The 24,434-nt window shown below is 55.5% G+C and overlaps 5 gene segments (V, D, J or C); all 5 read left to right on the plus strand.

Moving 5' to 3' along the window:
* Positions 1 to 4,151: 4,151 nt before the first annotated feature.
* Positions 4,152 to 5,398, plus strand: LOC130263913 (T cell receptor alpha variable 26-2-like). The segment is given in 3 exon segments: positions 4,152 to 4,203; positions 4,697 to 5,016; positions 5,348 to 5,398. Coding segments are annotated over 3 exon segments (423 nt in total).
* A 937-nt stretch (positions 5,399 to 6,335) lies between these two features.
* On the plus strand, positions 6,336 to 8,667 carry LOC130263914 (T cell receptor alpha variable 36/delta variable 7-like). The segment is given in 3 exon segments: positions 6,336 to 6,920; positions 7,764 to 8,046; positions 8,580 to 8,667. Coding segments are annotated over 3 exon segments (651 nt in total).
* A 5,500-nt stretch (positions 8,668 to 14,167) lies between these two features.
* Positions 14,168 to 15,756, plus strand: LOC130263915 (T cell receptor alpha variable 4-like). The segment is given in 3 exon segments: positions 14,168 to 14,219; positions 14,638 to 14,957; positions 15,730 to 15,756. Coding segments are annotated over 3 exon segments (399 nt in total).
* An 888-nt stretch (positions 15,757 to 16,644) lies between these two features.
* LOC130263916 (T cell receptor alpha variable 4-like) lies at positions 16,645 to 18,601 on the plus strand. The segment is given in 3 exon segments: positions 16,645 to 16,696; positions 17,186 to 17,505; positions 18,557 to 18,601. Coding segments are annotated over 3 exon segments (417 nt in total).
* A 1,002-nt stretch (positions 18,602 to 19,603) lies between these two features.
* LOC130263917 (T cell receptor alpha variable 4-like) lies at positions 19,604 to 20,813 on the plus strand. The segment is given in 3 exon segments: positions 19,604 to 19,655; positions 20,122 to 20,441; positions 20,772 to 20,813. Coding segments are annotated over 3 exon segments (414 nt in total).
* The last annotated feature ends 3,621 nt before the right edge of the window (positions 20,814 to 24,434 follow it).

Consider the following 24,434-nt stretch of genomic DNA (forward strand, 5'->3'; position numbering starts at 1 on the left):
ACAACTAACTTCCAGCGAATACACATTGGTGCCTTATCCATCACGTTAGTAAGCTCTCAGGTATCCTGAAATGCAGATGCCAGGGTATTGCAATGCTGAAAGTGTTGGAGGGAGACACTTGAAACAATGAGCTCCACAAGAGATTTCTGTCCTGACATTGCTCTAGAGACATCCCATTTCCCTCAGGGACAGGAGCCTTTCAGCATCTTCATTGCAATGAGCAAGTTCAGCAGAGGCCACACTAAGGGCGTATGAAAGGTGAGAGTGGCTGCTTCTGTAATGCTCACATCACGTCCTTTTTCCTTTCCAAGGGAAGAACAAGGAAAAGTGATGATTAAAGCACACAATGACACCAATGTGGCAGTAGATGATATGGGAATGAAAGAGACAGCTCAGAGCTCATCAATGATGAGCCTTTAGGAACCAGCGGCTGCGGCTGTGGATTGGCTCAGGCTCAGCTTTGTGAGTGGCAAAGGGTTAGAGATGATGAGATAGGACACGGAATACCAAGGAAAGGAGAGAGACTGCCAGTGCTGTGTTTCTGGGATCAGCAAGGATAGTTGCAGGTTTCTTGTCTCAGCTCAAATGCTGTGAAGAATCCTCATCTCCTGCTACATGTCTGACCATGTTTTCTCTGCTCTGAAGCCTAAGAAGGCACGATGTTCAAAGAAGCCCGTAGAAGGATAACCTTTCACCTGGAAAATCTGTGACAACCTCTGCAACCTCCACTTCTCCTTCGAAAGCATGGAACAGTGGAACACCTGCAAGAGAATGTTCCTGTTAGAGCCACTATCATTACCTGTATCATCGGTCACAGAATTCCAGGAAGGAATTTTTGGATACAAACAGATTTGAAAGGAATCCAAAATGACGAGTATAAAATAACTCTTATCCCTACAATGTGTGCAGGGAAGAGGTGCTGAAATGCAGCCCCTGTGTCCCGAGCCCTCCCTTTCCTGCCCCTCCAAAGCTCCCGCCCGGCTCATGTGGATGGATGTGCTTGCGAAGCAGTGTGTGTGGTGTGTGGGATGGGACACAGGTGTCTCCTGTGCCCGGCCATGCCAAACGTCCTTGTGTCGCTCGCTGTGCCGCTGCTGGGAGAGGCGGGGGCTGAGGCCGGCCGGGGCGGAGCTGTTGGCGTGGCAGAGGAGGCGGCAGGGCCGCAGCAGAGAGCCGGGGCTGAGGGCACAGCGCTGCTCGGCCGGCGGAGCGGCGCCATGCGGCGGTGTCGGGGCGCGGGGCTGGCGGCGCTGGCCGCGCTGCTGCTCGGTGCGCGGGGGTGGCGGCCAAGGGGCCGCGCCCGGGGCTGGGCTCATCCCGCACGTCCCTCCAGGCTGCCCTCCTGTCTGGCTTCTTCACACACCCCTCCCATCCCGCTCTTCTCCCGTTCATTCCTCCCTCTTCTCCATCTCCTTCTCCCTCAGAAATGCCCGCATTCTATTGTCTGCTCATCCCTGTAAAACATTGCTTTTTCATAAGTTACGAAATCACCTTCTTACCATTCATCTCTTCTAAGTTTTCTCTCTTTTCCTGCTTTCTCCCACCTCCTCCAGTTCTCAAGTGACTCTCCTGAGCGTCCTCTACTTCACGCATTCATCTCTCTCCAAACGATTCATGGACACTTCTGCTCCTGCCTATCTTAAAAATTCCTTAAGAACTGTTTTCCTCCCCGTCTCTGCACGTTCCTAACTCTTTCTGCCAGCTTTGCTAAGTGGTGTAGGGCAATGTAGAATTTCAGGTTTTTCATTTTTCTGTCCCCGGCAGTGGCTTCAGGCAGAGCCCAGGTGCATCAGGAGCCATTCCTGGAGACCACCGAGGGCACCAGCATCATAATCAACTGCTCACATCCCAAAAAACAGACCATGGATTTCACCCATTTCTACCGTCATCTCCCGGGACAAAACTTGGAATTCCTTGCATCCACTGCTAGAAGGTCCAAGGATGTTCCGGCCATCTCAGGAAAGCTGTGGGTGTCGGAGGACGGGCGTTGGAGCGCGCTGTGGCTCGGGCGGCCCCGGCGCGGGGACGCGGCCGTGTATTACTGCGCGCTGGGGTTCCACGGGCAGAGGAGCCGGGGCTGCGGCCGGGCACGAACCGCCGCGGGCGGGGCCGGCAGGGGCCGCTCCGCTCCCCGCTAACGCCGCTGGGCGGGACCGGCACCGAGCCGAGCGTGGAACTGGCGATACCCTGGCCGGGAGCCACCACGGGCCTGGCCTTCCACAAGAGACCCCTCTGTGCTCAAGGATGCTACCCTATAATGTGTAAAAAATAATTCTGATGGACAGGAACATTTCAGCAGCCGTGAAAAAAGTTAGGGATTGTATTTCTTAGGGTGTTGGCTGGCAAAGAAAGGCTCAGATGTTGGCTCGTTGCTTGGTGAGGAAGGGAACCTGCTGAAATGACAAGGAAAAGGCTGGCACAGTCAGTGCCTATTTGCCATCATTTTAACTGCCATCACTTTTCTGCAGTCCCATCACATCGGTGAGGCTCCCTGAAGCCTTTCTGGAAATAAATCAGCATCCAGAGTAGAACAAGTAATTAAAGAACTGTTACTGCACATACACGTGTTCACAGTATCACAAACACACTCTGGAGCTTGCACACATCCAAAAAGTAACTCATAGCCCTGCATTTATGAAGAGGTGTGTGCAGACATATTTCTAAAGCAGACCCAAGCACTGACACTTCTCCTTCTGGTACGTCCCCACAGATGTGCAAACACTCACACTCACTCCCATTCCTGCTCCTGTACCCAAGTCTTGGCACGCACATCTACAGAAACGTTCCTGACCAGAGATGTGCACACATAAAGCACATGGTAAGATTTATCTATTCCCACACACTCACACCAACTCCTTCCCTTCTTCCCTCCTCCGCTGACCCTGATGCTCACCGGCTTTTCCCTCCTGATGGGTCAGCATTGGGCTGCTGGTTTCAATCCTGCCCTGTTAAAACTGCCTTCAGGAAAGTATTCGGGCCTCGTTGGACATCTTACCCTCTGATCAGCCTGCGATATACAAACTATGCCACTGGCTGGCTGACTCCTTGTCCTTCTCCACAAGGCTCCAGCCCTGCTGCTGTTGGTCCCGGGTCTCATCAGCAGCATCCACGGCTGGTCGTGTCCTTGCCTGTGTTTCTGAGTTGTGTGTGCTTGTGTTCAGGCAGGGAACACAGGAATCCTTGTGGGAGCAGAAATTCGTGCATGAATCCACCCCGATGTGCAGGATCATTTGTGTGTGTCTGTGTCTGTCCTGTCGTGTTGCTCAACAAGTGAAATGTGTTGATCACACTGGAGATGCTCTCTGGTGCTCTGCCCTGAGCATCACAGAGCAGCATTTTCCCAGACTCAGAAGGAGCCTGAGTGCAGTTGAACAATGATGTAGCAGCTTTCAGTAGATTTGTGCAGGGAAAGGGCACTGAAACACAGCCCCAGCTTCTTGAGCCCTCTTCTTCCATCTGCTCTGAACATCATGCTCTACTAGTGCCAATTGCCGGCCCCAACAAGGATGGTATCACCCAAGTTTGGACTTTTAACATAATTCTTTTTGAAATGTTGGCAATGACTCAGCATGACTGCGAGTGCTCACACATTCACGGGCACACAAACACAGACACACAAACAGAAACACACGGACACACGGACACACGGACAGGCTTCTCCAGCCCAGTGAACAGCTGCTCTCCCCTGTGCTGCATCAGCTTGGTTTCGTGGACACGGAAAAAGGATGAGGCTTCATGCCCACCTCCTGTATCCTGTGTGAGGGGATTTCTTTCCAGTGTCCGGAAGGACGAATCAGGAGTGACCACATGACAGCAAATGGGGAATGTGAGGAAACAGATTATGGGAGTGAAAGAAACACACAGACTGACAGTCTTGAGCTCCGTGACACCAGCCCGACTCCTTGCCATGCACCCCGGCTCCGCCTCTCCCGCAGAGACCCGACGCTCGCCCCACTCCCACCGCTCTCGCCTCCTTTCTCTGCCCGGACCCCCCGAGCAGCGGCGGCGCACGGCTCTGCCCTGGGGCGGAGCTGGGGGCGGTGGAGAGAAAAGAAGAGAACTGGAGTGGAGTATTGGGAGAGGAGGCGGCAGGGCCGCAGCAGAGAGCCGGGGCTGAGGGCACAGCGCTGCTCGGCCGGCGGAGCGGCGCCATGCGGCGGTGTCGGGGCGCGGGGCTGGCGGCGCTGGCCGCGCTGCTGCTCGGTGCGCGGGGGTGGCGGCCAAGGGGCCGCGCCTGGGGCTGGGCTCATCCCGCACGTCCCTTCAGGCTGCCCTCCTGCCTGCCTTCTTCACACACCTCTTCCCGCGAACGGTTTTCCTCTTCATCCCTCTCTCTTCTCCATCTCGTTCTCCCTCAGAATTCCCCGGATTCTATTCTCTGCTCATCTCTGAAAACGTTGATTTTTTTACAACTTACGAAATCACCTTCTTACCATTTATCTCTTCTAAGTTTTCTGGTTTTCGTGCTGTCTCCCATCTCCTCCCATTCTCAAGTGACTATCCTGAGCGTCCTGTCGTTCACGCATTCATCTCTCCCCAAAATATTCATGGACACTTCTGTTCCTGCTAATCTTGAAATCCTCTGGGAAGTATTTTCTTCCCCATCTCTGTACGTTCCTGACTGTTTCTGCGAGCTTTGTTCTCTGCCGCACAGCAATGTAGGATTTCATGCTTGTCTTTTTTCTCTCCCCGGCAGTGGCTTCAGGCAGAGCCCAGGTGCAGCAGGAGCCATTCCTGGAGACCACCGAGGGAACAGGCATCAACGTCAACTGCTCACACTCCAGCAAACGAGGTGCCGATTACATCCATTTCTACCGTCATCTCCCTGGCCAAAGCCCCGAATTCCTGGCACTCGCTGCTAGAGGGTCCAAGGATGTTCCGGCCATCGCAGGGAAGCTGTGGGTGTCGGAGGACGGGCGCTGGAGCGCGCTGTGGCTCGGGCGGCCCCGGCGCGGGGACGCGGCCGTGTATTACTGCGCGCTGGGCCACGGGCAGAGGAGCCGGGGCTGCGGCCGGGCACGAACCGCCGCGGGCGGGGCCGGGCGGGGCCGGGGGCACAGCGCCGCCCGCGGCCAGCAGGGGGCGCTGCCGCTCCGCCCGCCGGGCCCCAGGCGGCTCCGCAGCTCCTTCGTGTGCCCCGAGCCCGCGGGGGCACAGCGACACCGCACAGCCCGCCACGGCCCCGACACACGGCTGCCAGCCTGCCTGCTGCGGGACACGGCCGCCACACACGGCCCGCCCTGCCCTCGCTCCCTCTGCACTCGCACTGCCATGTGTAAGGAAGGTGTTCTTTGAATCCCACCTGAGGCTGCAATCAATTACTCTACATTCTCTTCTTCATCCACAGGTTTTTCCAAACACCCTTGGATGTGAGTTCAGTATCTGCCTCAAACAGTAGAACATCTGGGAGGGAAAGCATAAAATCTGTTGGAGTAGAGAAGTGTTTCAAAACAGCAGAGGGCTCAGTCACACATTGGTCCCTAGTCCATCATATTAGTAGCTTCTCAGGCATCCTGAAATGCAGATTCCAGGGTTTGGCAATGCAGAAAATTTTGGAAGCAGACACTTGAAACAATGAACTCCACAAGTGGTTTCTATCCTGACACGTGCTCTAGAGACCAAATTTCCCCTGGGGAAAAGACCCTTTCAGCATCTTCAAGAACTCATTGCAAAGTTCAGCAGAGGCCACACTAAGCGCATGTGAAAGGCGAGAGTGTCTGCTTCTCCAAGGCTCACATCACGTCCACTTTCCTTTAAAAGGGAAGAACAAGGAAAAGGGAAAGCGATGACCAAAGCACACAATGACACCATTGTGGCGGTGATAAGGGAATGAAAGGGGCAGCTCAGAGCTCATCAGCCTCTAATTGATGAGCCTTTAGGAACCAGCGGCTGTGGCTGTGAATTGGCTTAGGCGGAGCTTCGTCATTGGCAAAGGGTTAGAGATGATGAGAGAGAACATGGAATACCAAGGAAAGGAGACACTGCCAGTGCTGTGTCTCTGGGACCAGCAAGGATGGTTGCACGTTTCTTGTCTCAGGACAAATGCTGAGAATAATCTGCATCTCCTGGTACACGTCTTACCATCTTTCATATGCTCTGAAACCTAAGAAGGCACAATCGTCGAAGGAGTCACTAGAAGGATAAGCTTTCACATGGAAAACTTGTGACAAGGTCAGAAACCTCCAATTCTCTAGAAACCTCCTTCTAAACCAAAGTGTGGTGCAACATCTGTATGAGCATGTTCTTATTACACCCATTATCATTACCTACATCATTGTTCACATCATTTCAGACAATTTTTTTTTTTTTACAAATCCCTTATCTAGAAAACCCAAATGACCTGTATATGACAACTCTGAAGCTGATATTAAATAAAGGTTAGGAGTCAGGGAGCTGGGAGAGAGATGTTCATAGCAGGCAGGGGAGAAGGGCCAGAGACAGAGGAGTCTCCTGCTCACAGAGGTAATTGCAAGGACCCCAGACAGGTGAGAAAGCTCAGTGAGGAAGAAGCCCCTGAGCTCCCCAATGGCCAGCACGGGGTGTGCAGCAGAGCTGGCCATTGCAGCTGCGGAGGTGAGGACTCCACTGCGAGCTGAGCGGGAACAGCCCCTTGCCGTGGCTGAGGCCCCAGAGGCACGGAATGCTCCCAATGCCGCTGCCTGAGGGAGCCACGGGGGCTGCTGCTGGAGCAGCGAGAAACGCAGCACGAGCAGTTCAGGCACGCCAAGGACAGGCCATTGCTCTGCCTGCTGCCGCTGCTGCTGCCGCTGCTCCCGCTGCACAGAGGCGTTTCCGGCACCTCTGCTATCTCGGGGCTGCCACGAGATTTCTGACTCTTCCTCACTCGGCAAACACGCAGCTTGCTCTCGCCATGCACCTCGCACATCTCATCCTCACCGTCTTCCTGGGACAGCTCCTCGGTAAGTCCTGCCTCTTCACCAAGGCACACTTCCTCCTATTCATTCCCCCGGAAATCCTCAACAGCCCCTTCAGGATCATGATGGGGGAATATCAGTGATTAGCAGGGAAAGGCTGAGAAAAGTCGGCTCCTCTTTGTGGTTTTGCAAGTATTTAATTAAGGTCTTCGATTTCTAAAGGAAAAGGGAAGGGAGAGAAGAGAAACCTCAGACCCAGTCTGGATCATTTCTCTCGCCTTAAAGTTATCACCCTCTGCCTCTCCCTTTTCATCCTCCTGCTGTCACCTCAGGACATCTCAGCTCTCTCTGCAGTGATATACTGCTCCTGTTTTAATGTCAATTCACAGACCCTCTAAACCTGCTCCAGCCACCTCGAAGTTCCCACTTCACTGACATTTACAGGGTGTCCCTTTCTGCCTCCAGACTGACACAACTCTGCCACAGCTTTCAGTGTTCTTTGTGCTGGCAGCACAAGCAGGGCTCCCTCTTTCCAGTCTCAGCTTTGTGTGTACTCAGGGATCGAGGAGCCCTCGGAGATGACAGGGATGAGAAAGCACAATGAATATTTTGTTGAACTTCGGTGGGCTCCTCAACCTGATTGAGCACAAAAAATTCAGACTGTTTGCGGACGGTCTGAGCAGTAAAGTAGGAGCAGGGACAGAGCCCAGCTCTTGCAAGGAATTTGCTGTGCTGAGAGCCCTGACACCCTACCCAAAATCATTCTCTCCTGCCTCTCTGAAAATCTCAGATCTTCCCTGCCGGACAGAGAGCTTTCTCCAACTGGGTTTTATTTTTCTCTGTCTGTAGTCCTTCCTTCTGGAGCTGCTGACATTGACTTTCTTTCAGGCACCTCGGGACAGATCACGGTCATCCAGGAAGATGGACAAGTCACAGTGAAGCAGGGACACACCTTCCACACCACCTGCAAATACCAGACCAGTGGTTCTACTGCCTTGCTCTGGTACCAGCTGCGGAAAGGCCAAGCCCCCCAGCTGCTCTCCTATCAATCAGGGACTGGCCCCAGGCACAGCGGCCGTATCACCACGCACCTGAACATCACGGGGGAATCCAGTGTGCTGAAGGTGGAGGAAGTGGAGGGCTCTGACAGTGCCTTGTACCTGTGTGCTGTGCAAGACACCCTGGTGCAGGGAGCTTCTTGGGCTGTGCAACAACCCAGGGGAGGGAGGGGACGTGTCAGTGGGGGTCTGAGATTGGGGAAGGGACTCAGATGTCACCACAGTGCTCCCCAGAAGTTGCATCGCATGTGTGTGCAATGGTCTGATGGTTTTCACTACGTCCATTGTGACACTTCCCTTGGGAAAATATTCTGGACTGTTTTGAATCATTACTGCATTGTGAAGTATCTAAGTAAAGGAAAATATCCCCTGTGCATGTCTGTGACCTTGTTCTTCCACACTCCAGCCCTGCTGCTTTGGCCCCACATGTTCTCAGCAGAGCCCAGGGCTGGTTCTGTGTTCCTGCCCTGGCTGCTCTTGCAGCAGCCCCGTTTGCACGGACACACGTCAAGCACAGATATCTGCATGGCTCCACACTGCTCTGAACAAGCCTGTGTCTGTCCCTGTGTGTCCCTCATCGGGAGGGAATTCCCTGACTATGGCAGGGACACGGAGCACTGCTCTGGCCCTGCACAGCACAGAGCAGCAGCTTGCCAGGCTCAGCAGGAGCCCGAGTGCAGCTGAGTGCTGACGGCAGCTGCTCGCTACAGATGTGTGCAGGGAAGAGGCGCTGAAATGCAGCCCCTGTGTCCCGAGCCCTCCCTTTCCTGCCCCTCCAAAGCTCCCGCCCGGCTCAAGTGGATGGATGGGCTTGCGATGCAGCGTGTGTGGTGTGTGGGATGGGACAGAGGTGTCTCCTGTCCCCGGCCATGCCAAACGTCCTTGTGTCGCTCGCTGTGCCGCTGCTGGGAGAGCCGGGGCTGAGGGCACAGCGCTGCTCGGCCGGCGGAGCGGCGCCATGCGGCGGTGTCGGGGCGCGGGGCTGGCGGCGCTGGCCGCGCTGCTGCTCGGTGCGCGGGGGTGGCGGCCAAGGGGCCGCGCCCGGGGCTGGGCTCATCCCGCACGTCCCTCCAGGCTGCCCTCCTGCCTGCCTTCTTCACACACCTCTCCCATCCCGCTCTTCTCCCCTTCGTTCCTCCTTCTTCGCCATCTCTTTCTCCCTCTGAAATCTCCGGATTCTATTCTCCGCTCATCCCTGCAAAAGATTCCTTTTTTACAAATTACGGAGTCAGCTCCTTACCCTTTCTCCCTTCCAACTTTTCCGTCTTTTCGTGCTTTCTCCACCTCCTTCCGTTCTCAGGTGACTCTCCTGAGCATCCTGTAGTTCACGCATTCATCACTCCACAAACGATTTCTGGACACTTCTATTCCTGCTTATCTTGAAACCCTCTGGGAACTGCTTTACTGCCCGTCTCTGCAGATTGCTGGCTGTTTCTGCGAGCTTTGTTCTGTGCAGCTGGGCAGTGTAGGATTTCAGGTTTGTATTCTTGTTTCCCTGGCAGTGGCTTCAGGCAGAGCCCAGGTGCAGCAGGAGCCATTCCTGGAGACCACCGAGGGCACCGGCATCGAAATCAACTGCTCACACCCCAGCAAAGTGAGAGGCGAATACATCCATTTCTACCGTCATCTCCCTGGCCAAAGCCCCGAATTCCTCACCTACACTACTGGAACCTCCAAGGATGTTCCGGCCATCGCAGGAAAGCTGTGGGTGTCGGAGGACGGGCGTTGGAGCGCGCTGTGGCTCGGGCGGCCCCGGCGCGGGGACGCGGCCGTGTATTACTGCGCGCTGGGCCACGGGCAGAGGAGCCGGGGCTGCGGCCGGGCACGAACCGCCGCGGGCGGGGCCGGGCGGGGCCGGGGGCACAGCGCCGCCCGCGGCCAGCAGGGGGCGCTGCCGCTCCGCCCCCGGCAGCTCCAGCTCCGAGTCCCCGCGCGCGCTCGGCCCCTCTGCTCAGCGCGGCTGCGGCAGCTCCGCTCCTGGCGGCAGCGAACAGCCCCGCCCGGCCACGGCTCCGTGCGCGCTGACACGGTCTGCCTGCGGCACCGACGGCAGCACGGCCCTTCCCAAACTATCTCTTGCTCCTTCAGGAAGGGTTCTGTGCCTTCTCTGGAACGAGGCATCCTCTGGCCTGTCTACAAAGGGTGGCTAGCGTTGTGTCCAAAATGCATCAGCTAGGGTACACATTCCCACCCAGCCCATAGCAGGTCTGTTTCCTCTCTCCTCTTGTCAAAGCTGCTGAGCTCTTTTCTGAAGGGCAAGGGACATCACCAGGTCGTTCATGTGAGGAGCCGCCAATAGCATGCTACTCTGAAATTTTAGCTCATTTGTCGGAGCCATTATGCAGATTAAATTATTTCTACACAAACTGTTCCCATAGTCTGACACTACATTGGAGGCAGTCTTACTTTAACTTCCCACTAAGAAGGTGTCCAGAATGCAAGGTGGTCCCTTCTGATTCTTGGGACTTGATGGATTTCCCTGACAATTTTACCCACACATCCTGCCAGAAAATCAGATCCAGAATGGAGCTCCAGAATGGGCTCCTCTCAATGGAGGTACAGTCCTGCCAGGACCTTGCATCAGTAGGAGTTTCCACGGGGTGAAATCTTCCTTAAGGACACATCCACCTACTGTGGCTTTGGATATTACATGGGATGGATTTCTGCGCTACCAAGGACCCTCATAGACTGTAGGGGGACAGCCTCCCTCACCATGGTCTTCATCACAGGCAGCAGAAATATGAGCCCTCTGGTGCCTGCAGAAGCTCCTCTTCCTCCTTCCTCACTGACCTTCCTGACTACAGAGTTCTTTCTATCACAGAATCCCACTCCTCTCTCCCCGCTGACGTCGCACAACAATTTTTCTGCCTTTCCAATCTTTGCCGGCACAGATGCTCTCTTTGATAGGCAAGGAGCCCGGGCTCTGTAGGCCAGCAGGACCCTCTGCCTCTTGTGTCTCTTGTCTGTTCTTACAAACACGTGTCCCGAAGGAGAATTCTGAAATCCCCGCCTCTCAGTGGAAGGGGAACGGGAAGGAATAGACGGTGTGGGAGAGGGGAGAAAAGAATCTGTGGGTCCTGTGCTCCCCGGGACAAACGGCTCCCGCTCGGCGCACCTGGCCCCGCTGTCTCCGTGGGCCGCAGCTGCGATCGCTGCCCCGCTCCCACCGCTCTCCTCCCCCCGCACCCAGCCAGGAGCCGGCGAGAGCCCGAGCGGCACCGGCGCAGGGCTGAGCCCCGGGGCGGAGCTGGCGGCGGGGGAGGGCAGAGCGAAGGAGAGAAGCGGCGCTGGCGGAGCAGAGAGCCGGGGCTGAGGGGGCAGCGAGGCTCGGCCGGCGCCATGCGGCGGTGCCGGGGCGCGGGGCTGGCGGCGCTGGGCGCGGTGCTGCTCGGTGCGCGGGGTTTGACAGCAAGGGGGCCGGGGCTGGGGCACGGGTATTTCCCGGGGAGACTGGAGCTGATTCTTGCCTCTAGTACGCAGCTCTTTCTCTCTCCCTGCCTCTCTGCCATCTCTCATCCCCAGAAGTCTTCATGGTTTGTGTCGGTAAATCTCGCTTGCACGTATTCTTGCTTTTCCAGGCACCTGTATTTTGCACTATGCATACAGCATTTATTTTTGCACTGAACAAAGCATTCTGTTCTCTAATTTTACTTTCCATTTCTCCATCCATGTGTACATGTTTGGACCTCACTTTCACCTAATGCATTCAAGAATTTCGAATTCCTCACATTCCCTTCCAGTCTGCCTCTGCCTGTGGCCTCTCTTCTAGACGCTGTCTTGTAAAAGAAACCTCAAAATCGCACAGTTCTGGCGATGTTTGTCCTTTCTTCCTTCTTTCCCAGCTGTGGCTGCCGACACAGACCGAGTGCAGCAGAAGCCGTGGGCAGAGACCACCGAGGGCACCGGCCTGAACCTCACTTGCCTGCACCCCGAAATTGCTGCCGACTCTACCCAGTGGTATCGCCAATTCCCAGACCAAGCACCGCAGCTGATAGTAACGGCTGTCCGAGGCACAAAACCCGTGCTGGAGCCAGAGGGGACTCTGTGGGTGTCTGCAGATGGGCGATGGAGCGCGCTGTGGCTCGGGCGGCCCCGGCGCGGGGACGCGGCCGTGTATTACTGCGCGCTGGGCCACGGGCAGAGGAGCCGGGGCTGCGGCCGGGCACGAACCGCCGCGGGCGGGGCCGGGCGGGGCCGGCAGGGGCCGCTCCGCTCCCGGCTGACGCCGCTGGGCGGGACCGGCACCGAGCCGAGCGTGGGACCCGCGGGACCCCGGCCGGGAGCCACCACGGGCCTGGCCTTCCATGAGAGACCCCTCCGAGCTCAAGGATGCTGCCCTGCAATGTGTACAGAACAATTCTGCTGGATAGGAGCATTTCATTAACTGTCGAGGGAATCAGGAAAGTTATTTCTGAGCCTATTGGCAGCCAAAGAAAGGCTCAGGAGATGTTGGCTCGTTGCTCGCTGACGAAGGACTGCTGAAATGACAAGGAAAAGCCTGGCACAGTCAGTGCCTTTTTGCCTACATTTTACCTTCAATCTGCTCTCAGTTCCATCACATCACCGAGCTTCCCTGAAGCTTTCTGGGAATAAATCAGTATCTAGAGTAGAGGAAGAAGTAATTACAGAACTCCTACTGCACATACACCAGTCCACACTGTCACAAACACAGCCAAAGAGTAACTCATAGCCCTCCATTTATGAAGAGATGTGTGCAAACCCATTTCCAAAGCAGATCCAAGCACTGACACTTCTTCTTCTAGCACATCCCCATCGATGTGCAAACACTCACACTCACTCCCATTCCTGCTCCTGCACCCAAGTCTTTGCACGCACATCTACGGGAACATTCCTGAACAGAGATGTGCACTCAATAAAGCAAATCCCGGGATGTATCTATTCCCAAAAACGCATACACCTTCCCTTCTTCCCTCCTCAGCTCACGGTGATCCTCACTGGTTTTTGCCTCGTGATGGGTCAGCATTGGGCTGCTGGTTTCAATCCTGCCCTGTTATAACTGCCTTCAGGAAAGTATTTGGGCCTCGTTGGACATCTTACCCTCTGTTCAGCCTGCGAGTACACAAACTATGCCATGGCACTGTCTGACTCCTTGTCCTTCCCCACAAGGGTCCAGCCCTGCTGCTGTTGGTCCCAGGTCTCCTCAGCAGCGTCCATGGCTGGTTGTGTCTTTTCCTCTGTTCCTGGTTTGTGTGTTTTTGTGTTCAGGCAGGGTCCACAGGAATGCACATGGGATTACAAATTTGTGCATTAATTCACCCCAAAGTGCAGGATCATTTGTGTGTGTGTGTGTCTGTGTCTGTGTGTGTGTGTGTCTGTGTCTGTGTGTGTGTGTGTGTGTGTGTGTCCTGTTGTGTTACTAAACAGAGGGTCTCTGGTTGTCTGGCCTGAGCATCACAGAGCAGCATTTTCCCAGACTCTGAAGGAGCTTGAGTGCAGTTGAAGATTAATGTAACAGACTGCAGGAGATTTGTCCAGGGAAGAGGTGCTGAAATGCAGTCCCTGCTTCCTGGGCCCTCCTTTTCCATCTGCTCTGAACATCACGATCTCCTACTACCAATTGCCGGCCCCAACAAGGATGGTTTCACCCAAGTTTGGACTTCTTAGCCTAATTCTGTTTGAAATGTTTACAGTACCTCAGCATAACTGTGACCACTCAGACAAACACAGACACACGGACTCACAGACACATGGACACATGGACACACGGACAGGTCTCTCAGCCCAGTGCACAGCTGCTCTCCCCTGTGCTGCATCAGCTTAGTTTCATGGACACGGAGAAATGCTGAGGCTTCATGCTCACCTTCTGTATTCTGTGTGAGGGGATTTCTTTCCAGTTCACAGAAGGACGAATCAGGAGTGCTCACATGACAGCAAAGGGGGGATGTGAGGAAACAGATTATGGGAGTGAAAGAAACACAGAGACTGTCAGTCCCGAGCTCCATGACACCAGCCCGACTCCTTGCCATGCACCCCGGCCCCGCCGCTCCCGACGTGCAGAGACCCGACGCTCGCCCCACTCCCACCGCTCTCGCCTCCTTTCTCTGTCCGGACTCGCCGAGCAGCGGCGGCGCACGGCTCTGCCCTGGGGCGGAGCTGGGGGCGGTGGAGAGAAAAGAAGAGAACTGGAGTGGAGTATTGGCAGAGGAGGCGGCAGGGCCGCAGCAGAGAGCCGGGGCTGAGGGCACAGCGCTGCTCGGCCGGCGGAGCGGCGCCATGCGGCGGTGTCGGGGCGCGGGGCTGGCGGCGCTGGCCGCGCTGCTGCTCGGTGCGCGGGGGTGGCGGCCGGGGAATCCCGGGTCACCGGGTTATGTGACACCGGCCCCAGCCCAAGATTGATCTCTTACCCTCCTCTTCCTTTTCGGTTCCTGCTTACCCTCTGTTCTTCCCTCTGCCCTCATACTTTTAACCTCCCTGAAGTCCTTGCTTCCCAGTGTGCATTGTATACTCCACGTCTTTATCAATCTATCCCTCCCAGCCAGTATGTTCTTGTCATTACCTTCTTATTTCGCTTCAAAATATTCTTCATAGGTTTCTGTCATCAACCATACACTCTGAGACAAATAATCACTACATGCTCTATTCTCAGAAAAAATCCCATTTCGCTCTGATTCGTCTTTCTCTCCTCTATCCCCCCGCATGTTATTTTGTACAAAGAAAATTGATTCTTGCTTTCTTCCGTACAGTGGCTGTGGCCAGAGCCCAGGTACAACAGGAGCCGTCACTGGAGACCACCGAGGGCACCGGCATCAACATCAGCTGCTCACACTCCAACATAGGAACAGGCGATACGATCTTCTGGTACCGTCAGCTGCCAGGGCGAGGACCCGAACTCCTCGCGAGCGCTCACAAAGGGGTCAGAGAGCTGCCGGCCATTGCTGGACACCTGTGGGTGTCGGCAGATCGGCGTTGGAGCGCGCTGTGGCTCGGGCGGCCCCGGCGCGGGGACGCGGCCGTGTATTACTGCGCGCTGGGCCACGGGCAGAGGAGCCGGGGCTGCGGCCGGGCACGAACCGCCGCGGGCGGGGCCGGGCGGGGCCGGGGGCACAGCGCCGCCCGCGGCCAGCAGGGGGCGCTGCCGCTCCGCCCGCCGGGCCCCAGGCGGCTCCGCAGCTCCTTCGTGTGCCCCGAGCCCGCGGGGGCACAGCGACACCGCACAGCCCGCCACGGCCCCGACACACGGCTGCCAGCCTGCCTGCTGCGGGACACGGCCGCCACGCACGGCCCGCCCTGCCCTCGCTCCCTCTGCACTCGCACTGCCATGTGTAAGGAAGGTGTTCTTTGAATCCCACCCGAGGCTGCAATCAATTACTCTACATTCTCTTCTTCATCCACAGATTTCTCCAAACACCCTTGGATGTGAGTTCAGCATCTGCCTGGAACAGTAGAATATATGGGAGAGAAAACATTAAATCTGTTGGAGTAGAGAAGCTTTTCAAAACAGCAGAGGGCTCATTCACATCCATCTTCCACCGGATACACATTGGTCCCTTATCCATCACGTTAGTAAGCTCTCAGGCATCCTGAAATGCAGATGCCAGGGTATTGCAATGTTGAAAGTGTTGGAGGGAGACATTTGAAATAATGAGTTCCACAAGTGCTTTCTGTCCTGACATTTCCTCTAGAGACATCCCATTTCCCTTAGGGAGAGGAGCCTTTCAGCATCTTCAAGAACCCATTGCAATGAGCAAGTTCAGCAGAGGCCACACTAAGGGCGTGTGAAAGGCGAGAGTGACTGCTTCTCTAAGGCTCACATCACGGCCTTTTTCCTTTCCAAGAGACGAACAAGGAAAAGTGATGATTAAAGCACACAATGATACCAATGTGGCAGTAGATGGTAAGGGAATGAAAGGGAGAGCTCACAGCTCATCAGTCTCTAAATGATGAGCCTTTAGGAACCAGCGGCTGCGGCTGTGGATTGGCTCAGGCTCAGCTTTGTGAGTGGCAAAGGGTTAGATATGATGAGAGAGGACACGGAATACCAAGGAAAGGAGAGACTGCCAGTGCTGTGTTTCTGGGATCAGCAAGGATAGTTGCAGGTTTCTTGTCTCAGCTCAAATGCTGGGAAAAATCCCCATCTCATGGTACATGTCTTACCATGTTTTCTCTGCTCTGAAGCCTAAGAAGGCACAATGTTCAAAGAAGCCCGTAGAAGGATAACCTTTCACCTGGAAAATCTGTGACAACCTCTGCAACCTCCACTTCTCATTCGAAAGCATGGAACAGTGGAACACCTGCAAGAGGATGTTCCTGTTAGAGCCACTATCATTACATGTATCATCGGTCACAGAATTCCAGGAAGGAATTTTTTTGGATACAAACCGATTTGAAAGGAAACCAAAATGACGAGTATGAAATAACTCTGCTCGCTACAGATGTGTGCAGGGAAGAGGCGCTGAAATGCAGCCCCTGTGTCCCGAGCCCTCCCTTTCCTGCCCCTCAAAAGCTCCCGCCCGGCTCATGTGGATGGATGCGATTGCGATGCAGCGTGGGTGGTGTGTGGGATGGGACACAGGTGTCTCCTGTGCCCGGCCATGCCAAACGTCCTTGTGTCGCTCGCTGTGCCGCTGCTGGGAGAGGCGGGGGCTGAGGCCGGCCGGGGCGGAGCTGTTGGCGTGGCAGAGGAGGCGGCAGGGCCGCAGCAGAGAGCCGGGGCTGAGGGCACAGCGCTGCTCGGCCGGCGGAGCGGCGCCATGCGGCGGTGTCGGGGCGCGGGGCTGGCGGCGCTGGCCGCGCTGCTGCTCGGTGCGCGGGGGTGGCGGCCAAGGGGCCGCGCCCGGGGCTGGGCTCATCCCGCACGTCCCTCCAGGCTGCCCTCCTGCCTGGCTGCTTCACACACCTCTCCCATCGCGCTCTTCTCCCGTTCGTTCCTCCCGCTCTTGTCCATGTCGTTCTCACTCAGAAATCCCCGGATAATATTCTCTGCTCATCCCTGCAAAACATTGCTTTTTTACAGCTTAAGAAATCATCTTCTGATCGTTTATGTCTTCTAAGTTTTCTGTTTTTCGTGCTTTCTCCCATCTCCTCGCATTCTTAAGGGACTCTCCTCAGCATCCTGTCGTTCACGCGTTTCTCTCTCCACAATAGATTCCTAGACATTTCTGTTCCTGCTGTCTTGAAATCCTCTGGGAACTGTTTACCGTCTCTCTACGTTCCTGATTGTTTCTTCGAGCCTTGTTCTGTGCACAAGGGCAATGTCGGATTTCAGGTTTTTCCTTATTCTGTCCCCGGCAGTGGCTTCAGGCAGAGCCCAGGTGCAGCAGGAGCCATTCCTGGAGACCACCGAGGGCACCAGCATCAGAATCAACTGCTCACATCCCAAAAAAAAGACCGTGGATTTCACCCATTTCTACCGTCATCTCCCGGGACAAAACTTCGAATTCCTGGCATCTACTGCTAGAAGGTCCAAGGATGTTCCGGCCATCGCAGGAAAGCTGTCGGTGTCGGAGGACGGGCGTTGGAGCGCGCTGTGGCTCGGGCGGCCCCGGCGCGGGGACGCGGCCGTGTATTACTGCGCGCTGGGCCACGGGCAGAGGAGCCGGGGCTGCGGCCGGGCACGAACCGCCGCGGGCGGGGCCGGGCGGGGCCGGCAGGGGCCGCTCCGCTCCCGGCTGACGCCGCTGGGCGGGACCGGCACCGAGCCGAGCGGGACCCCGGCCGGGAGCGAACACGGGCCTGGCCTTCCATGAGAGACCCCCCGAACACAGGGATGCTGCCCTGCAATGTGTACAAAACAATTCTGATGGTCAGAAGCATTTCAGCAACGGCCAAGGGAGTCGGGGAAGGTTTGTTGAGGGTGTTGTCAGCCCAAGAAATGCTCAGATGTTGGCTGGTTGCTCGTTGAGGAAGGGGACCTGCTGAAATGACAAGGAAAAGGCTGGCACAGTCAGTGCCTTTTTGCCCACATTTTTCCTTCAGTCTGCTCTCAGTTCCATCACATCGCTGAGCTTCCCTGAAGCTTTCTTGGAATAAATCAGTATTTAGAGTAGAGGAAGAAGTAATTAAAGAACTCCTACTGCACATACACGAGTCCACACTGTCACAAACACACCCAAAAAGTAAGTGATAGCCCTCCATTTTTGAAGAGATGTGTGCAAACACATTTCCAAAGCAGATCCAAGCACTGACACTTCTCATTCTGGAACATCCCCATAGATGTGCAAACACTCACACTCACTCCCATTCCTGCTCCTGCACCCAAGTTTTTGCACGCACATCTACGGGAACATTCCTGACCAGAGATGTGCACTCAATAAAGGACATCCCAGGATGTATCTATTCCCAAACACGCATACACCTTCCCTTCTTCTCTCCACAGCTCACCCTGATGCTCACCGGCTTTTCCATCCTGATGGGTCAGCATTGGGCTGCTGCTTTCAATCCTGCCCTGTTAGAACTGCCTTCAGGAAATTATTCGGGCCTCGTTGGACATCTTACCCTCTGTTCAGGCTGCGAGTACACAAACTATGCCATGGCACTGTCTGACTCCTTGTCCTTCCCCACAAGGCTCCAGCCCTGCTGCTCTTGGTCCCAGGTCTCCTCAGCAGCGTCCATGGCTGGTTGTGTCCTTTGCTCTGTTCCTGGTTTGTGTGTTTTTGTGTTCAGGCAGGGAACACAGGAATGCACGTGGGAGCAAAAATTCGTTCATGAATTCACCCCAAAGTGCAGGATCATTTGTGTGTGTGTGTGTGTGTGTGTGTGTGTGTGTGTGTGCCTGTGTGTGTCTGTGTGTGTGTGTGTGTGTGTGTGTGTGTGTGTGCCCTGTTGTGTTGCTGAACAAGTGAAATGCGTTGATCACACTGGAGATGCTCTCTGCTGCTCTGCCCTGAGCATCACAGAGCAGCATTTTCCCAGACTCGGAGCCTGCGTGCAGTGGAAGAACATTGTAACAGACTGCAGAAGATTTGTCCAGGGAAGAGGTGCTGAAATGCAGTCCCTGCTTCTTGAGCCCTCCTTTTCCATCTGCTCTGAACATCACGATCTCCTACTACCAATTGCCGACCCCAACAAGGATGGTATCACCCAAGTTTGGACTTCTTAGCCTAATTCTGTTTGAAATGTTTACAGTACCTCAGCATAACTGTGAGCACTCACACAAACACAGACACACGGACTCACAGACACATGGACACATGGACACACGGACAGGTCTCTCCAGCCCAGTGCACAGCTGCTCTGCCCTGTGCTGCATCAGCTTGGTTTCGTACACACGGAGAAATGCTGAGGCTTCATGCCCACCTCCAGCATCCTGTGTGAGGGGATTTATTTCCAGTACCCTGAAGGACGAATCAGGATTGCCCACATGACAGCAAAGGGGGGAATGTGAGGAAAAAGATTATGTGAGTGAAAGAAACACACAGACTGACAGTCTTGAGATCCATGACACCAGCCCGACTCCCTCCTCTGCATCCCGGCCCCTCCGCTCCCGACGTGCAGAGACCCGACGCTCGCCCCACTCCCACCGCTCTCGCCTCCTTTCTCTGTCCGGACTCGCCGAGCAGCGGCGGCGCACGGCTCTGCCCTGGGGCGGAGCTGGGGGCGGTGGAGAGAAAAGAAGAGAACTGGAGTGGAGTATTGGCAGAGGAGGCGGCAGGGCCGCAGCAGAGAGCCGGGGCTGAGGGCACAGCGCTGCTCGGCCGGCGGAGCGGCGCCATGCGGCGGTGTCGGGGCGCGGGGCTGGCGGCGCTGGCCGCGCTGCTGCTCGGTGCGCGGGGGTGGCGGTGGAGGTGGCCGAGGCTGAGTCTGAGTTTCCTGGCCTGCCTGGGATGAGCACCCGGCTTTGCATTTGTCTCTGTCACGCCTGCCCCTCCTTGCTTCTCTTTCACACATTGCCCTTAACCGACCCCTCCTCAATGAATCCGTTCTCTCCCACATCCCCTCTTGTCCAACTCCATTTCTTTATTCTTTCATTGATTCATTCAATCATCTCCCCAGCCGTTCATTTCCGACCCTCTTCCCTCATTCCACTCTTCCCTTCTGCATTCTGACACTTTCCCAAAATATCCCACATTCTTACCTCCAAGTAATCACTCTCCGAGAAATACTATCTCCATCCTTTATTCTCAGAGCACATCCCAGCTACCTGTGGTCTGTCGTCCACTGCCCTTTCCCATCTCTGCGTGCACGGATTTTGGTGCTCATAGAAACTGATTGTATTTTCTCCCGTACAGTTGCCGTGGCCAGAGCACAAGTACAACAGGAGCCGACACTGGAGACCACCGAGGGCACTGGAATAAATATCAGCTGCTCACATTCCGAAATACAGACCAACGATTGGATCCAATGGTACCGTCAGATCCCGAGCAGAGGACCCGAATTCCTCGTGAGCGCTCACAAAGGGGTCAGAGAGCTGCCGGACATCGCAGGAAAGCTGTCGGTGTCGGCAGATCGGCGATGGAGCGCGCTGTGGCTCGGGCGGCCCCGGCGCGGGGACGCGGCCGTGTATTACTGCGCGCTGGGCCACGGGCAGAGGAGCCGGGGCTGCGGCCGGGCACGAACCGCCGCGGGCGGGGCCGGGCGGGGCCGGGGGCACAGCGCCGCCCGCGGCCAGCAGGGGGCGCTGCCGCTCCGCCCGCCGGGCCCCAGGCGGCTCCGCAGCTCCTTCGTGTGCCCCGAGCCCGCGGGGGCACAGCGACACCGCACAGCCCGCCACGGCCCCGACACACGGCTGCCAGCCTGCCTGCTGCGGGACACGGCCGCCACGCACGGCCCGCACTGCCCTCGCTCCCTCTGCACTCGCACTGCCATGTGCAAGGAAGGTGTTTTTGAATCCCACCTGAGGCTGCAATCAATTACTCTACATTCTCTTCTTCATCCACAGGTTTTTAAAACCACCTTGGATGTGAGTTCAGCATCTGCCTGAAACAGTAGGACATCTGGGAGGGAAAACATTAATCCTGTTGGAGTAGAGAAGCTTTTCAAAACAGCAGGGAGCTCGGTCACACCCACCGTCCACCGGATACACATTGGTCCCTTATCCCCTTATCACATAATTAAGCTCTCAGGCATCCGGAAATGCAGATGCCAGGGTATGGCAATGCTGGAAGTGTTGGAGGGAGACACTTGAAACAATGAGCTCCACAAGAGATTTCTGTCCTGACATTGCTCTAGAGACATCCCATTTCCCTTGGCGGACAGGAGCCTTTCAGCATCTTCAAGAACCCATTGCAATGAGCAAGTTCAGCAGAGGCCACACTAAGGGCGTGTGAAAGGTGAGAGTGACGGCTTCTCTAAGGCTCACATCACATCCTTTTTCGTTTAAAAGGGAAGAACAAGGAAAAGAGAAAGGAAAGCACACAATTACACCAATATGGCAGTAGATTATAAGGGAATGAAAGGGAGAGCTCACAGCTCATCAGTCTCTAAATGATGAGCCTTTAGGAACCAGCGGCTGTGGCTATGAATTGGCTCAGGCTCAGCTTTGTCACTGGCAAAGGGTTAGAGATGACGAGAGAGGAGACGGAAGCCCCAGGAAAGGAGAGACTGCCAGTGCTGTGTTTCCGGGATCATCAAGGATCGTTGCAGGTTTCTTGTCTCAGCTCAAATGCTGAGAAGAATCCTCATCTCCTGCTACATGTCTTACCATGTTTTCTCTGCTCTGGAGCCTAAGAAGACACAACGCTCAAAGGAGCCCGTAGAAGGATAACCTTTCACCTGGAAAATCTGTGACAACCTCTGCAACCTCCACTTCTCCTTCGGAAGCATGGAACAGTGGAACACCTGCATGAGAATGTTCCTGTTAGTGCCACTATCATTACCTGTGTCATCGGTCACAGAATTCCAGGAAGGTATTTTTGGATACAAACCGATTTGAAAGGAAACCAAAATGACGACTATGAAATAACTCTGCTCGCTACAGATGTGTGCAGGGAAGAGGCGCTGAAATGCAGCCCCTGTGTCCCGAGCCCGCCCTTTCCTGCCACTCCAAAGTTTAACTTGCGTGATATGGATGGATGTGCATCGGATGCAGTGTGTGTGGTGTGTGGGATGGGACACAGGTGTCTCCTGTCCCCGGCCATGCCAAACGTCCTTGTGTCGCTCGCTGTGCCGCTGCTGGGAGAGGCGGGGGCTGAGGCCGGCCGGGGCGGAGCTGTTGGCGTGGCAGAGGAGGCGGCAGGGCCGCAGCAGAGAGCCGGGGCTGAGGGCACAGCGCTGCTCGGCCGGCGGAGCGCGATGCGGCGGTGTCGGGGCGCGGGGCTGGCGGCGCTGGCCGCGCTGCTGCTCGGTGCGCGGGGGTGCCGGCGGAGAATGAGGGTCAGGGCTGGGGCTGGGGCTGGGGCGCTCCCCAGGGATCTCGGCGCCAGCTCCTCTGTGTCTTTCAACGTCCCTTCTCCCCTTCTTTGCGTCTCTGTCATCTCTCAGCCCCCTTTCCAAATACTCCGTGTCCCCATCTCTCTTGGCATGAACCTGCTTGCATCTGTGCCTGCTTTTCAGGCACCCTTCTCCTTCCCCTGCCTGTTCAATCTATCATTGCCCTGACTGCAGCCCTCTACCCTTGATTGTAACATCTCCTGTTACAATCTGTCTACTCTTCATCCATCCATCCACACACCCTCACCCTGCTCTCCAAAAATCATCCCTCTCTTCTCCTTCCACTCAGAGACCTCTCTCATCTCTTCCTCTGATTGTTTCGTACCTCTAGGGACAATAGTTATCTCCTGCATGTCTCCATTTTTTCACGCATCCACACATCCCCCTGTGCATCACAAGACATCGCCCTCCGTCCTTCCCTATAGCACACTCAAACCTTCTGTCCCTTTTCTTTCTTGCTATTCCTCCCTCAATGCAGCCGACATGATTATTTGTCCATGCATCAATTTCAAATTCTCACGCACAGAAGCATCACGGTCCATGCCCGGTAAACTGCATTTCTCTCCGTTTTCTTTCAGCCTAGTTCTGTCTCACTGCCCATACTCCTGACAGTCTCTGTGGGAAAACAGACAACAAAGCTGAGCCATCATAGCTGATCTTCAGACTGTCTTTTTTCTTTCTTGGCAGTGGCAGCGGTCAGAACCCAAGTGCAGCAGGAGCCATTCCTGGAGACAACCGAGGGCACGAGTATCAGCATCAAGTGCTCCCATCGCAATATCCGGACTGGCGATTTCATCCATTTCTACCGTCAGCTCCCGGGCCAAAGACCCGAACTCGTGGCGGTCACTGCTAAAGCATCCAAGGAAATCCGAACCCCCGAAGGGCGTCTGTGGGTGTCGGCAGATCGGCGATCGAGCGCGCTGTTGCTCAGGCGGCCCCGGCGCGGGGACGCGGCCGTGTATTACTGCGCGCTGGGGTTCCACGGGCAGAGGAGCCGGGGCTGCGGCCGGACACGAACCGCCGCGGGCGGGGCCGGCAGGGGCCGCTCCGCTCCCCGCTAACGCCGCTGGGCGGGACCGGCACCGAGCCGAGCGTGGAACTGGCGATACCGTGGCCGGGAGCCACCACGGACCTGGCCTTCCACGAGAGACCCTTCTGTGCTCAAGGATGCTACCCTATAATGTGTAAAAAATAATTCTGATGGACAGGAACATTTCAGCAGCCGTGAAAAAAGTCAGGGATTGTATTTCTGAGCGTGTTGGCTGGCAAAGAAAGGCTCAGATGTTGGCTCGTTGCTTGTTCAGGAAGGGGACCTGCTGAAATGACAAGGAAAAGGCAGTCACAGTCAGTGCCTATTTGCCATCATTTTAACTGCCATCACTTTTCTGCAGTCCCATCACATCGGTGAGGCTCCCTGAAGCCTTTCTGAAATAAATCAGCATCCAGAGTAGAACAAGTAATTAAAGAACTGTTACTGCACATACACGTGTTCACAGTATCACAAACACACTCTGGAGCTTGCACACATCCAAAGAGTAACTCATAGCCCTGCATTTATGAAGAGGTGTGTGCAAACATATTTCTAAAGCAGACCCAAGAACTGACACTTCTCCTTCTGGCACGTCCCCACAGATGTGCAAACACTCACGCTCACTCCCATTCCTGCTCCTGTACCCAAGTCTTGGCACGCACATCTACAGAACATCCTGACAGAGATGTGCACAAATAAAGCACATGGTAAGATTTATCTATTCCCACACAATCACACCAACTCCTTCCCTTCTTCCCTCCTCCGCTGACCCTGATGCTCACCGGATTTTCCTTCCTGATGGGTCAGCATTGGGCTGCTGGTTTCAATCCTGCCCTGTTAAAACTGCCTTCAGGAAAGTATTCGGGCCTCGTTGGACATCTTACCCTCTGATCAGCCTGCGAGTACACAAACTATGCCACGGGCTGTCTGACTCCTTGTCCTTCTCCACAAGGCTCCAGCCCTGCTGCTGTTGGTCCCGGGTCTCCTCAGCAGTATCCACGGCTGGTTGTGTCCTTGCCTGTGTTTCTGAGTTGTATGTGCTTGTGTTCAGGCAGGGACCACAGGAATCCTTGTGGGAGCAGAAATTCGTGCATGAATCCACCCCGATGTGCAGGAGTGTGTGTGTGTCTGTGTCTGTCCTGT

This window comes from Oenanthe melanoleuca, chromosome 27, assembly GCF_029582105.1.
Source record: "Oenanthe melanoleuca isolate GR-GAL-2019-014 chromosome 27, OMel1.0, whole genome shotgun sequence".
NCBI classification, from domain to species: domain Eukaryota; kingdom Metazoa; phylum Chordata; class Aves; order Passeriformes; family Muscicapidae; genus Oenanthe; species Oenanthe melanoleuca.